Below are 16126 nucleotides of genomic sequence, written 5' to 3'. Positions count from 1 at the left end.
GGACATGTCAACACTGCTATGGGCAAAACAAACTAAGGGTCTATTTTTGTGTCAAAGGCACACAATGCTCCATGCTGATGAAGTCTGAGTTAGATTACAGAGGTCCAGTCCTCTACTGCTTTACAATGTGCAAAAGATGATTGACTCCTTGTAGTTCGGTTTGTCACCCACCTTGTAAGATGTAAATGACTACACATGGCATAAGGTAGTGGACAGTTTCAACCCTTAGCTCTCAACATTATCTCCCTGAGAAATTTCCACAGAAAGAACTGTATTCATATGAAGTGTCAATTCTTTTATAAAGGCAGTTGTCCACATTTTGGCTTATTTGTCTCCTAAATGGCAACCTCATGGCACTACAGGAAATGCATGAGTTACAGAAGCACAAAATAGTACCTGAAAACATTCACTTCCAGCTTATTTTTGCACTTTTCCTGTTGTGACGCTGACAGACCTGCTCAGGCCGGAGCCATAGGCCAATTCACTTGTGTGTGATTATCAAAGGAGTTAAATGTATTAGTACATGATCAGGCCATTTTACTTGTGTGTTAACAGAAATCAAAGGAGCTGTTAATTTTATTGTTTTCACCTACCTACATCCTGTTTACTATAAAATTACATTTACATGATGCATTCCCAGTAATTAAATAACCTTAGATCAAAGTGTGTGTCAATGTCAGAGTGTATTCAAGTGTTAGAACTTCATGAAAACTAATGGAATGTTACTTATAATGTTTTCACTTATCTATTTCTATTATAATGTAATGGCAGGTATTTACATTACATATATCTCTGTAACTAAACTCATTGAATGCAAATGAAGAAGAATGGTAAATTTAAAGCAATTAGCCATTGTGTGGGTACAGGCACTTGCCAGATTGTTTTCTGTGAAAAGAAGCCATAAATACTAATTCAAAGAGAGATCCTTTATCTCTTGTCTGTTTGGATTCTAACAGGATAGAATTACTGAATAAAAAGATGGGAATCACCAGAATTATTCTGGGTAGCCCTGAAAAGACTTCTGGGAAACACGCAGATTACTACATCACTGCTCTCATTTTGGATTTACAAACTTTCATTTACCTGTTATTATATTTTACCTGCTTTAACCTCTCAATAATTTTTTTTAAGCTAACCAACTTATAGTTAGTTTACTACAGATTTGGCTGCCAGCATTGTGTTTGGTATAAGTTCTGGAGTATCAACTATCTGGGGTAAATGCCTGGTCCTTTGGGGCTGGGAGCAACCTGATGTGGTGTGATTTTAGATTTAAATCACCTTTTATCACAAAGTTCAATTTGTCTGGGTGGTAAGATAGGCTGGAAAGGCTAAGGGGGCTGACTGTGATTCCATGGTAAGACTGGTTTAGTGATCCAGGAGTTTGCCTTTGTTACTAGCTTGGTAAAATTTAATTATAGAACGCACCACCAGTTTGGGGAGTCTGCCATTGTTTTCTGACAGTCGGCCCTGAGATCACAGTGGTGAGTCACTCCAGACAGCGTGACACCTGTTAACACTTTTACTCCCAGAATACCAAACCCATGCATGCTCAAGAAATGAGGGATCTGCACTGGTTGGAGCCAGGTATAGTGTGACAGTGTTCCCAATTCTTCACCTGCCACTTGCTTCTGCTATTGCATCCCTGAACTTTTTATCCCATGAGGTGAAAATTCATGTCAAGCTGGCTAGCGGTTTTGGGACTTGGGAGAGGTCACCAAATACATTCACCAGGGAGAATGCTGGAACTATCCAACTCACTTTCACTTATGTATGCTGGATTTAAGCCTCAGTTGTTTTGTTTTTACTAAAATAGATGTACTCATATATCAACAATAGTGCTATGACAAATTTCATCCCTGGAATTATTTCATGCATAAATCATGAACTCCTGAAATTAGATGCCTATAACAGAAAGGATAACTTTAGTGCAGCATCCTCAACTACACATGGTATAAGTTTGAAATTTAGGCCCAAAACTGATTGGTTTCCATGTAACTAGCATGAACTAGAATTAAAGCAAAGCCTGGTGCTAGTATCATTCCTCAGTATTAAAAAAGGAAAATTGATATTGAAGTGACATTTCTACAGAAGTTGGCTATAAATAAATCCCAGGAGACAATTCCATTAATTAGCTTCTTCCAGCTTAATTAAACTGCATATATCTGTCTGTGGCCCAAGAAAATTTCCAAGAGGCTTGTATACCAGTGATCGGAATAATAGCAAAGTGACACACCACTGTGATCTACAGCACCTCAGTGCTGAACCATTGGTAAGCCAAACAGCTCATTTTCAGCAGCAGCAGCAGCAATTTTCGCATGAGCAAGAAAAATAAAATCACTTGATAGAATAGATATCAAAATAAAAGGTAAAGAAAATCCATTTCATAGGTAGTAAAGTGAAAGCTCCTATATGGTCCTTAGGCTCCATGGACAACAACAAAAAATCTACTGGTGGCAGGGGAAAGCTGTAAACAATATGCATACTGTGTTTGTTTTTGAGAGCACAAAAAACTGAATGGTTTTTATCCAGGCTTGAAGTTAAGTAAGGACAAATTTTGCCAGCCAGTATGAATTGTGTCGTTAGGTTTTATGTGCGATTCACTCGTGAGCAATTTAAATGATCTCTATTCTAAATTTTTCTGCTTATGAATTTTCCATGCAAGTCAAGATCCACAGAGGTAACACCCCATGGAAGGGTAACCACAACAAAATAGGAACAGGCACATAAAATGGGAGGACTTCTCCCAAAAGTAGCCCAAAAGGCTACTGCTCAGCGCTGTCACTTGCTCTGCAGAAACTGTGGGTATATGTTAGAGCAGAACCTCAGGAACATTTACTTTGCTAATCTGCATGCCTTTCTCCAGTTTTAAGGACAGATTTAACACAGGGCACCAGTGAGATCTTACCAAGACCTTTTAAAATATATGTATATACTGTAGAATAGATATGCATCCGATACGATGTTAATAGGTTTCACATAAAGTGCCATGAAGTGGATGGGGCTTTTTAATGGCAACTGTACATTTCCAGTATGCATTACATGCTGGAGCTGTTCTGATGTCAGAAGCTGTCTTCTAAGAAGCAGTTAAAATCCTGGAATGCCTCTCTCCCCTCCTATATTTTGATCTTAAATTTGACCCCAAAAGGTACAGTAATAATTTCATTATTTAGGATAGTATAAATCACTGGTAGCACATGCCAAACATATTAAGGATTTGTGATTCAATAACTTTTTTTTTAATTGGGATTGCTGGAGTATCTGATCATTTGAAAAACATCAGTAATACGATGTCTGGTCTTTAGTGGAAATTACTGGCGTGTTGAAAGCCTCAGGAACCGAAATGGTGAGCGCAAGCCATAAGCTCCATTATAAGATGCTCCCAAAATGCCTTTATAGATCCCAATCCTGTGAACATCTGGCAGGACTGGGGCCATGATTTGTACATTGTCAAAATGAGGTTATTATTCTTTATTATTTTACTATTCTCCTACTTTTATTTTTAAGTAGATTTTACTGGTAATTTTAGGTATTCAGTTTATTTGCATTTTTCTACTTAATTCCTCCCAAGGAGTAATTAGGAGCAATGACACATCCAGGATGTCTTGCTGATTCATCATTTCCCCTACTTCAGAATTAAACTGATCACCTCAGGGGTCAAGGAAAAAATGTTCTGTCTTATTACATAGCTGTCCAGGGGCATTATTCAGACGGGGGCAAGGCTCAACAGCCCTGAGACTCAGTGCTTCAGCCAGCTATTGGCAGAGGTCAGGATGGGATTTTTCTGCCCCTCAAAATGTATTCTGGGTTTGTTTGTTTTTATATTATCTCCTTCCCGAGGGAAATTGGAGAGGTGCACCAGAGCTCTGAGATGGCACCGAACTTTTTCTCTCAGGTGCTTGGCTGGCTGGTTCTTGCTCACATGCTCTAGGTCTAACTGATTGACTATGGGCTGGGAAAGAGTTCTCCTCCAAATCAGAGTGGCAATGACATTGGGTTGGGTTGGGTTTTTTGGCCTTACTCTGCAGCATGTTGGCATGGGTCATTTACCAGGATTATCTGGATATATCTCACTTAATGATTTCCCTGCCGTTGTGGGGCTCGAGTCCCTCCGATTCTCTGCCTGTGTCCCATAGTAATCTAGTCTCCTGTTGGTTGTAATACTTTGGTCTCATTTCAGTCATTGGGATCGTGTGCAAGTGTTAGTGAACTGTGCTATACAGGAGGTCAGATGAGATAATCTAGCACTCCATTCTGGCCTTGAACTCTAGAACTCTATGACCTTTCTGTGGAGCATCAGGTACTGGCCAATGCTGGACATGCTTGAGGGACCAATCAAGTTGTTCACTAGAGGAAAGCCTACTGTACATTTCATATGTTTTTTCCTTCCCCACCCTCCTTCTTCTTTAAAAACAGAATAATTTAAAACAAAATAATCATTTCTGGTGAGTTAGACAATGTAGAGCCAGCCAATAAACAAAGACTAGCACAAAATAAAAGCCAGTTGCTACATCATGATCCATCTTCATCTGAGCAAAACCATCTTCATCTGCACATATGTAATTACCCCCAAGTAAACAGACACCTACAACTCTTTTATCCAAGTAGTTTAATTACAGGGATTATGGATCAATCCCACATGTACTCTTCATTCCTAGGATAATGTGAGTTCACCCTGGACGACAGTTGTAAATTTTCTGTTTTTTAGGATTGTCAAAGAAAGAAAGGTATCAAACAATGATGCTATTTTTCCTCTATTTTCATGCTAAATTTATAATGTGATCTTCAGTTACTAGTTTAATGGGCTGGGAGACGAGGACCAATTAAACAAAGAAGTTGGCACAGAAAAACATGTAACTGGGAAATACAAGAGATTTTATTATAGACTTAATTCTCAAATGTCAATTTCAATGAATGGGGCCAACTAACTTCAGTGGGACTAGGAATTGGTTCAAAGTAAGTTAGGGGAAAATATCTAGTTTATTGATTTATAGTATGACTCCCCCTATTGAACTCCATACCAGAATCATGGGTTCTTCTCAGTCTAACCCACTTTGCTAAATGATAAACCATGCCTAAGGGTAGAAAGTCTTAGCAGTTACCTGAACAGCTGCTCCCAACCTCTATTCTATACCATTACAAGCAGCTCAGGGTTTTCCCCAAATGTATCCCAGTCTGATTACCAGCATGGGATTGTTGACATAAAAAAGTTGCACCATTTTTAAACGGATTTAGTTAAACCATTGCAAAAGGCTTTGCAGACACTAACTTCAGTTGGAGAAGGGCTTATTTAAATTTAGTACTAATGAATTTGAAACTGGTTTAAGTTAAACCAAAATAAGCCATTCTTCAACTGAAATTAGCATTCATTCAGCCTTTAACAATTTCTTTTGTCAAAAAGGCCTGGCACTGTAATAAGGACAGATAGGTCTTTAATTTGTTCAGAATAAAAAACAACATCCATAAACTCAGCGCAAACACACCGGACAGCACAGCACTGATTGCCAGAGTCTAATCAGGGTCTAGATTTTTACTACATAATTGTTGTCTTTGGAGGGATCTGTAAACACTATAATGGTAAAGCCACTGATGCATTCTGAAGGTTCCTTTATATGGATACTTTTTTAATGTATTTGTTCCTTTGTGCCATCTTGAAGGAGATAAGGGGTATGCAGCTGACAAGGTTTTGTAAAACAAAAAACAATCCTCATTCTCCCATCCCCAGGCTGAACATCAGAAATTTTTTTTCTAACAGTGAGGGATCTATTAGACTGGAATAATCTCCCCAAGGGAAGTAGCTGAAGCCCCATTGCATGAGTCATTTAAAAACTAGACAAAGCACTTGAGAATTCACTGCAGGAAATAATCCTCTATTCTAGCTGGAGAGTTAGATAAAATGTCCTTATAGATATTTTCTACCTCTAATTTCTATGAACAGTGGGTGGCGCTTTGGTGATTTTATGTACTTTAGGCTACCTGCTGTAAAACACTAAGCTTTGCCTAAGGACAAATATGCAATTGGTACTATAAAGTGATACTGCTTTATTGCAGCCTGCAGATGAGGTATTGCCTGAAATTAACCACATATTACTGAATTTTATCTGCTTATTTTTGGGTACTGTTCTGTGCTCATTAACTATATTGTAAAATTGAGTAAAACTTTCCCAGCTTCACTGCTGAACAAGAAAGCAAGTACAATATGTTCTGAGAATTCACAGCTCAGGAACAGCCAGGCATATTACATACAGTTTATTAATGACATCGCCAATGCACTGGCTGACAGAGGTTGTGGAATCCTGATCAACTAAGATGAGGTCTAGAGAGGAGAGTTGGGGGACATTTTATGCCATAAGCAAAGGAGGGTGGCAGCAATGAATTCCTGGGCAGAGCCCAGATTCAGTCTTCAGACAATGTATTCGGCTACCTAATATCTCCCTTGGGAGTGCAAGATCTGGCTAGTTGACCAGTCAGTTTGGAATGGCCCTTGCTCCTCCATTATTTGAAGCTCCATTGATACCGAAGGAATCTGTTTATCAAGAGCCTCTGCAGAAATGGGAAACACTGCATAGTGTTGTAAACCACAAACTCTGCCAAAGCACCAGGCCTAGTGCAAGCACTTTTTCATTTTAAGGGATCCAAGACTGACGTGACTAGTGCTGCATAAAAGCTACAGAGTGATTAAAAAGAGGGCATGATGAACTGTAGTCCACCCCACTTCGTGCCCCGCTTTTTAACTCTCACACACCAAGATTTTAAAAACCTGAAGTTAGTCCCCCTAACCAAACCTGATTTCCAGAGATTACCAAGCACCCAATTTTACCTACTGAAGTCAACAGAAACTGCTGGTACTGAGCACATTTGAATGTTGTTCTTTATTCAGGAGCCTAACTTTGGTCCCCTCTTTTTCAAAATCTTGGCCCTATTCTGTATTGAGAATTAAGTATGCGTGACCCTGGTCAAAAATAAAGTTAAGAAAAGTCTACATTAAAAATGTCTTTTACTCAGATAGCAAAGGGGTACTTACCACACAGCTCCTTTGTATCCACATTGCTGTCAGATGGAAGATGCAAGTAAAAGGAGAAAGCAGAAAAAAAGAGAGGTTAATGCAAAGGAAAAATAAAGGATTTATGTCAAATTTTCTTAGGTTTATTTATAGAGATGGAACAAATGCCCACAAACTTTGAGGGAAGTTCAGATCCACATCTCAACTTTATAGCTCAATCCCATCTCGATTTAACACCCACGCTTCTGATAAACCTCTCTCCAGCTAGCTATCAACAGTCTTTGCTGGTCTGAAGCCTTTAATAAGTTCTGACAGCAGAGCAGTGCCAGACATAATACAATCTGGATACACACAATCAAGAGTCAGTGATGAGAGGTCCCTCAGCTGCCAAGTCTGGAAGGAGCTGTGATATTAATACTAATTATTATTATAAGCTTTTATAAAGCACCCATCACCATCTCTGGGACTTTCTTCTCAATTTGAATTTTTGTAAGATTTGCTGGAGTGTGGATATATACTGAGTCACAACTGCCAAGCAAGAAAACCAGCACCACTCAGCTGCATCTAAGCAGGGCCATTCTCAGTTGATTACATGGACATTGTCCTAACCATGCCAAGTTTGAGAGTTTTGCATTTCTCTGATCGCTAACCCTGTGCACCAAAATAAATTCATTTTAATTGTTGCCCTGTTTATACAGGGATTGATCGCCAAGATGTAGAAACATTCTTCTTGCATGTGTGTCACAGAAGTAACAACGTTCATTTACCATAATATGTATCCACACACATATAGATCTAACAAACACATTTTAAACTTTGTATGCAACTACTTCATAGTTGCTGCTCTCCACATAAGTCTATTGCACTCAGAACAATAAGGACTCCCACTGGTGGTCAGCAGGATACCTGTACATTCTTTGAAGTGGCTGGATACCCTAGGTTTTTGTCTCAAAGGCATCCAGTTGAAATCTTGTCCAGACTGTATTTCAATCAGCATCAAAATATTTCATATGGCAAATGGCAAGTTAGTAAAAGAACAGATCAGCCTTAAGACATATCAGGCCATAGCCATGTTAGAAAAGGATTAGTTACACAGATGTTCAGCTGGACGCTGGCGCGATGTTTTTTGCGCTCCTCACTTTAGAGTTATTCTATAGGTTACTGAACTCTCAGTGGGGATCTTGGCAAAGTTTGACAGGAAGGGCTGCCTTTATCCTAAGGATGAATTCAGCTAGTGGAGCATCAGCTGATAGTAGCAGCATCTTCACTTGTAGGTGAATTTAAAAGGATACTGTCAACTTAAAATCATTTTGTAAAACCTGCATCTGAGCTGTATTGCCTCAGGTGGTTAAAACGGGAAAAATATAATTAACAAACATTTATTTTTCAGTTGATGCTGTTTGGTTACCATTCTTTTTCCATTTCTCACAGCTGGGACAATGCAAATGAGTGAAGTCAGTTTCACAGTCACTTTTATTTTTGAGTTCTCAGTGGCTACATCTTCAGGGTTTCAGACTTTGTAAGTGAATCCAATGAAACTGAGAAACATCAAATTAAACACTGAAAACGAGACACTGGCTTATACACAGCACACATGTAACGTGTGGCGCTCATTGCCACACATTATGATTGAGATCAAGAGCTTAGTAGGACTTAGAAAAGGAGTAAGACACATAGCAGGCCAACAAGAACATTTGCAGTTACACGGGATAGGATACAATGTGTATAAGGGTTCGGATTCCCCTTCGTGGTGGTATCCCAAACCGGCATCGCTCTCGCGCTCTCTCATTCTCTAGAATTTCACCTTTCATTTAAAAAAAAAAAAAAAAAAAATCTGCCGCTAGTTGTTCTGGTTGTGAAGAAAATTCCAAAAATATGCAGCTGATGCAGACGTGTCTATGAATCTGCACAAGGTATGGATCACTAGATCAGAGAAGTGTGACTGTTAATCACAGGTGTTAACAATATTGGGATCTAAATTCTCATATAAGTTAACTATTTCATCCCTCATGTAAGAAAGGAGAAGGAGGAACACAGGTCTGCATAATTTCACTGTGAGCAATGTCTCATGTGGAAGCTATGATGACTCTCTTTTCCCTAATCAAGAAGGAGCCAAGCCCAAGGAACCTAACAGAGTACATGGACATTCTGAAACCCTCTCACCCCACCCCAAAGGGAAACCACACTCCAGGATCAGTGGAGATCAGAAAGCAAATATTTTTACCACCTGTTAACAAAAACACCCTTTAACAAAAGGGGGTTCTGCTCTCTGGCTGCTAGGAGGTTTCCCTTTTCCTCTTACTCTCTTTTGGATCACTGAAGTGTTCCCGTCTCTTTCCCCCACCTCCCTTCTCCTTGCTTTGAAGCTTTTCTGACCTTACCATTCATTGTAGTTCTTTTTTCCAGGCGTCTAGTGCTGCTGCTCTACACTGACAGACCTCTTTACAAAAGCAGGGAGAGAACAGGAAAGGTCTCAAATGTATTTCCCATTTGGGTAATGATTTTGGGGTGGGAAAATGAAGTTGGAAAAGCTTTGAAGGGGATGTGGGAAGAAGAGAAAGGGAATCTTGATTCCTGCCATTGATCCCTGTTTTTTAGCTGTGTATGTGGAGATTTCTCTACTGAGTTGAATACAGGATCTACAGTGCACTCCCACTTCCTTTGGGAGACTGTTTAACATTAAAACAAACTTCCCTAAGGAGTTTCCCAGAGCTCAGTCACCTAACCAAGAACCTTCCTGAAGAACAGTACAACCAAACTTTAAAAGGTTAATATTGTACTTAGACATCATCCAATAACTTATGACTAGAACTGATGGACGTTTTTCAAACAGCTTTTTCATCAAAAATAACCTTTCAAACTGGAAAAAGTTGATGGACTTGCAAACAGATAATTCATGGGGAAAAATAAAAAAGGCAAACAATTCACCAAAACTATTTTGTAATTGGTTTCTGATTTTTTTGTTTACCAGAAAGTGGGTTTAAATACAATAAAAATGGGAAACGAGTTTTGGAATTTTTTTTTGAAGGCACAGTTTTGGAGGGGTGGGGGGTTGAAAACAGAGTGGGTTTATTTTGAACACTTCAAAATTTCAGTTGTCACAAAAACAGGTTCCCGATTTTCAATCAGCTCTACTTAATATAAAAAATTATGTTTTGTTTTTTTAACTTAGGGGATTGGAAAACAAAATACAGACCTACTAGTTCACAAAAGGGACCTCTGCACTTGTTACAGTAAGTTGAATCTCAAGTTACTGCTTTTTGGACACTTTGTTTTTATCTTGAAAATATAAAAGGTTATATTGATTTTGACCTATGTCATGTCAGGGTCATCAATTCTGTCAGATTCTATTGAAAATTATGTTAAAGTCTTAATAAACTAGCTGACCTTTTAATAGTAAAGACTAAACAGATTAATGCCACTGATAATATAAGACAGAGGACTCTGCTCATATTGCACAAATTTATTTTCATTAGACATCAAGAAATCCAGGAAGATCCTATATCCATTGAAATCAATGGGATTTTTGCCATTGCCTTCAGTGGGAGCAGGATCAGAACCCAAATTAGTAAATCAGCAGTACAACGCAACACAACACAACACAGAACTGAAAAATCAGCTGCACTGCAAGTTGTGGATCAGATCACATTCTGCACTCAAATGGCATTATTAGGTCAGCTCTAAGTATATAAGGTTTGAGTACAGAAGTTAAAAAAGATTTAACCAGACAGATTTGTATTCAAACATATTAAAGATTTAAGTTTAAACTTCTTTAATGATAGTTATTTCCACAAGCATCTCTTAGGGTTAATTTGTGCAATTTCCCACCACCTCCTCAGGCTACCTGATGGAGCTTTGGTATGTTGCTGTCTTTTTACTGGAGTTTACTTCCATTCTAGCTGGATGAGTTACAGCTAGAAACATATCTGTATGTGTGTAACTCTCTTCGTGCTGGTGATATTTAAGGACAAACTTCGAAAAGAATCAATGCAATCTGCTCCCACATTTCCCCAACAGATAAACTCAGAAATTAAGGGTGCAAATTTTCACCACTAACTTCCTGATTTGTGCTCATAGTCAGATGACTGGAGGCAAAAGATACTCCAATTTTGCACCTGCAATTTGATTGTGGATGCAAAATGTTACAGGGACAAGTTTCACCCACAAAAAGAAAGCTGATTGAAAATATGGCCCTTAATCTTTCCACCATGAACTTTTCCACAGATTCACAGCAAACAGAACAGAGGGCCATCACCTTTTCTTTTCACTCTAGTTCTCAGCTTGGTCTCCCCGTAGCTATCTCACCATCTGGTTTTGGACCTATTCAGGAATTGGATCCACTCCCCCTTTGTATTAGGACACTGGTGCTTACAGATAACAGTGACCACCATTTAGGTATCCAAACAATTCTTTTAGGAGCCCCAATTGAGTAGTCCACCCCTATTCAGTCAAGTACTAAAGCACATGTTTAACGTTAGGCCCATATTTAAATTCCATTGACTTCAATTTATATGCTCAAATGCTTTGCTGACTACAGATGTGACTACAGATATGCATGTTCTTAAATGCTGCATTGAACTGAGATCAAGACACAGACATGGCTAATCTGCCTCTCACTACAGACCAAAGAGATACCAGTTCTGGGGGAAGCCTGTCAGTTGTCCAGACTGGATTTTTATACTTGCTGCGTGTTTTGCTTTGTAGATACATGCAGCAGGATTTAGTTGTGTTAACCTTTAACTGTACATTGGAGTCAACGTCATTCTTGTATTTTACTTTAAACTATAATTCTCTTTTCTTCTCCACATGTCACGTATGGCCCCACTTGTCATCTTTTTCTGATTTTCTCTCCCACTGGCCGTTTTTTATTTCCTGTCTTTTGGATTCCCTCTACCCAATAAACAGGGACAGAGACTAATCTCTTATTCAGTCACATATATGCACAAGGTAACCACTAAAGAATCAGAACTTTCTCTGCTTTGAATAGAAAGAAAAATCTTCAATCAGTTCTTTAGCAACACACTTAGTTTCAATGGACATTCAATATATTCTCTGAAATAGTATGAATAGGCTGCTTCTACTTTCTATATGTTCATAAACAAGTGATTTCAACTAAAAAAAATAATGTCGTATTAACTCTTAACCATTTAAGCACATGCTCCTACATAACAATATTGCCTTTTTTTTTTTTTTTTTTTTTAAATGTTTTATGTTATAAAGAAGAATGGTCTCCACACTCAGCCTTTGTGCTCAGACAGAGATCTCTATGAATGAATTACAAAAATTATAAATCCCATCAAAAGGTCCTTGAGGTGAAGATACTGACATCACCTTTGTCTAAAGTTATGAAGGGCATAGGAGCCTTTTTTTTTTTTTTTTTTTTTTTTTGTACTCTGAATCTCAGCCAAGTGGGGCATTTTGCTGTTTATGTTCCAAGTTGTCACATTTTGGATAATCTTGCCAAGGAGATTTCATTTGTTATCAGTCAAGTGAGCAACTAGCCTGTTTCCATCTTCCCTCGAATCCTGTAATATTTTTAGCACAGGTTTTGGTCCCGATAACCATTCCAGGCAGCAAGAGTGTTGAGAGATATTAATTTCTATTTTCTTGCTGAACATTTTTCTGGAAACCTTTTGAGCCCCTTTTTATAACTGGGATTAAAAATGGTTCTTCTGCTAAAAGTTGTCACTCTATCTTAATTCCTTCTGAAATTTATCATCTCTCCTCAACACTGCGACTAGTTTACTGAATCCTATAACATTTCCAGGGCTACCGGGAGTTAATTTGCATGAACTCATTTTATTTTCTCATTAAAAAAATGCCATTGAAATGTTAAACATGCAGATGCGAGGCTTTGTTTGAATGATCTAGTCTACTTTAGAGAGAATAGTCCCAAGTACTTCTGGAGCACGTAATTGCATAATCGGAGTCTTAACAATTCACTTGGAAAAAAAATTCAGATAGAAAATAAAAATTATTTTTAGTGCAGAAATAATTCAAAAGGGATGTGGGAAGTGCAGTCCTTGTCTACTGAAAGCTCACCAGACTGGACTAAATTATGCAGTTAATTAAATAGCCTTTTACCTCTGAAGATCTGGCTTGCTGAAGGCACAACTGTAATGTGTGTTTGGGGGAGGAGGGGAAGGGGGATTTTCAAAAGCACATAAGTGACTTAGGAGCCTAAGTCTCAATGGACTTAAGCTCCTAAATCACTTATAAAAACAGGATTTAGATGCTTTTGAAAACTACACCCCAGGTTTCATCCAATGGTTGTCCCTGGCATGTGGCACCATGCCATTTTTTCTGCATAGCTCATGGTATCTAATCCAATACGAGGGGTAATACCCCTCTCTTGGGAAAACCATCCATCTGCCTCCTTTAGTCTTGGTCCAAATGGTATTCATGCACTGATTGCAGAATGCTTTTTATTAAATGCCAGAATTAAGTATTATGTAAGATATTAACAATGAATTAACACTTCAGTTATAATTAGCTTGCAGTAACCCCACAATGAGAGTGCCATGCTTTCCATAACAATTGGTGGACACAGTCCTTAACCCCCCAAAGAGCTCACCATCTTTTACCAAAAAGGAAACCTACTAACCGCAGGAACAGGGCCAATTATTTTACCGACTCCTAATGGCATGAACTATGTCAGAAGTGGTCTAACCATGTGATTCTGATATTTCATGTACATGCAGGGCCGGATTAAGGTTATGAGGGACCTAAGGCTAATGGGAGGGAAGGGCCTAAGTATGAATTACATATTGCAAAAAAATTATGAATCATCTAACATTTGTTTACATACATATTTATATATTATTTATGTATGTAAAATTAACAAGTTTATTCTACTCTCACTACACACAATTCTTCAAACACACACATTTTTCCCTAGCTTTAGCTGTGGCAAAGTAATGAATGATGTCATCGTAATTCAAAGATCTGACGATTTCATTCTCAATGCTCAGGAGGGACAAAGCACCGAGAGGCTCTTAAGTCATGGTGAATTGGAGGACATTTTTTGACCCTTATTAGAAGACAGAAGGAACATTCTCCACTACAGTTAGTGATCATTAGTGACAAATGCAGCTGTAATGCAGTTTCAACCTTTGGGAAACATTCTATCACATTGGATTCAGTAATAATAATTCGGTACATCCAAAGAGATGTGCTTTCGTCCTCTTTTTTTTCTGTACCTGAGAGTGATGTGAATTCAACAAATTGAAGAAATTCTTTAATAAAATCTGCTGGGAGATCGTCTGGGTACTTCTGATACAGATATTTGATACCTCTATTGACTTTGGAACTTGAAACATTAGGCAAAAAATTTGTCAGTACACTAAAGTTTTTGTCAATATTTTTGTAAGCCTCAATCTGTTGTTCTAATGAACTCTTCAGTTTGTTTATTGTGATGAAGGTATTAGCTCTGAAGGCCTCCTTGTCACTGAATGAGTGGGCAGTTGCATCATTGCATGTCTTCTGTGGCGTTTGGCTGATTTATACTCATGCTTAGCAGTCCTTGCAGCCCCCTAAATTTCATAGTCATCTAAACTATCCCATATTCATTGAAGAACAGTTCCAAGACTCTCGTTAGGTTTACAATAGTGGAAAGGTCAATTTGAGCACTTTGCAAGCTTAGACTGCACCTGCTGAATGGCTGAAGTGTATCATTCCAGACCTCTCACAAAATACCAGTTTCCAAAGCATGCTTTGCATCACTCAGGATCTTTGTATCTTTTTTGTTGCTGATTTTTGAGAATCATCATCCTTGGTGCTCTCTATTGCTTCAAGGATGTTGGGGTATCCCAGAATAGCTGCATTCACAGCTTCAGGGTTGGCAGTCTACCGTGTCCCTGACAGTGATTTGAGCACTGGGCATCCCTTTGGTAGTGAATCTCTAAGAATCATCCAACGACTCGTTGATGCAGAGAGAAAAAATTGTAGAATTCTTGGACAAATATAGAAAAAGAAACTGCTTCAACACAACAATCCATGACAGAGTGGCCAACATTTGGGTATCAGTTCTACCACTAACTTTCTCTTGGGCATGGTAGTTGCTAACTGACAACGTATGCTGCGCACTTATTGCATGATTAGTAATGTACGCAGTATTCTTCCAATCATTGAAGCCTTCACAGAACATTCCCCACTTTTTGGTATCAGAAAACATGCGGCAATAAAAATAGTACTCTTTCTTCTTAGAAGGCAAATAGATGAGCCATTCCCACTTGCCAATCTGTTTGTTAGGCTTCAAACATTCTGTTAGGGCGTGCAAGACTTTGTAATGCGAAATCAGCTTAGCTTGACAAGAGCGAGGCCCTGAAGGCAATTACAAGCTTTGCTAGCAAGTACAGCAAGAATTTAGGCCTCTTGGGAACCAGACCCAGAGACTGTCCTCTGGAAGGCCCCGAACGAAAAGAGGAACTGACTCGGGGCCTGGAAAGTCCCTGAGAGGAAAATAAAGATCTGCTGACTGCCTGGTCAGCAGAATAATCGCTGGTTTAGCATTAAGATTAAGTAGTGTCAGCATTAAGACTAACCTTTTTGAAATAAACAACTAACGTCACCTTATTATGGAACGTCCCTAACTAACCACCAATAGACTAATGGAACACAAGGATAAGTAAGGCCCAATCCCCATAGGGATTGAGATATACGTCACCTACCCCTAGTTGAAATAAAAAGGTATAAGACCACCTCGTAGCCCCTCCCTGCTTGAGACTCTCCATGGATCCATGGAAGCGCTAGTGGATGCCTCGGGCAGGACATTTCCCTGGTCGCCACTCGCTTAATAGAATGAAGAATGGGTCTTCTCGTTCTTGTATTGGTACGTGCCTTCCTTCCCGCTTAGGTAGACCAAGATGTACGTGTAAGTCCTCTTGGCCTACTCTACCTAGATTAATGGGCCCCCAAGTGTATATCGCAGTGGGCATTCTCTTGGTGGGTCTCTGTCTTGCCCTTTTGTTTGCTAAGTGCAGTTGTTGTTCCGTTAATAATAACAACAACAACTGTGGGCATTTTCCCCTGGTGTGAGATGCATGTGTCTACCTGCCGAATGTTACTTTATTCCTTTTATGTGGATTGTAGTCTCATCATACTCTTCTTAATGTGGGCAATAGTGCT

General features: G+C 38.9%; 1 protein-coding gene across 1 annotated transcript in view; it reads right to left on the bottom strand.

The window, feature by feature from the left end:
* The window catches only part of NECAB2 (N-terminal EF-hand calcium binding protein 2), a 274581-nt gene that overhangs the window by 130683 nt on the left and 127772 nt on the right, over nucleotides 1-16126 (bottom strand). Inside the window, exon 4 of the mRNA XM_067551854.1 lies at nucleotides 7022-7047. Within this exon, the coding sequence (XP_067407955.1) occupies nucleotides 7022-7047 (26 nt within the window). The remainder of the gene's footprint in view (nucleotides 1-7021; nucleotides 7048-16126) is intronic.

The sequence above is a fragment of the Emydura macquarii genome, unplaced genomic scaffold, assembly GCF_026122565.2.
Source record: "Emydura macquarii macquarii isolate MOO-44397 ecotype Brisbane River unplaced genomic scaffold, CSIRO-AGI_Emac_v2 contig_295, whole genome shotgun sequence".
Taxonomy (NCBI): Eukaryota; Metazoa; Chordata; order Testudines; family Chelidae; genus Emydura; species Emydura macquarii.
Note: the sequence above shows the minus strand (reverse complement) of the source record. Positions and strands in the feature narration are given on the sequence as shown.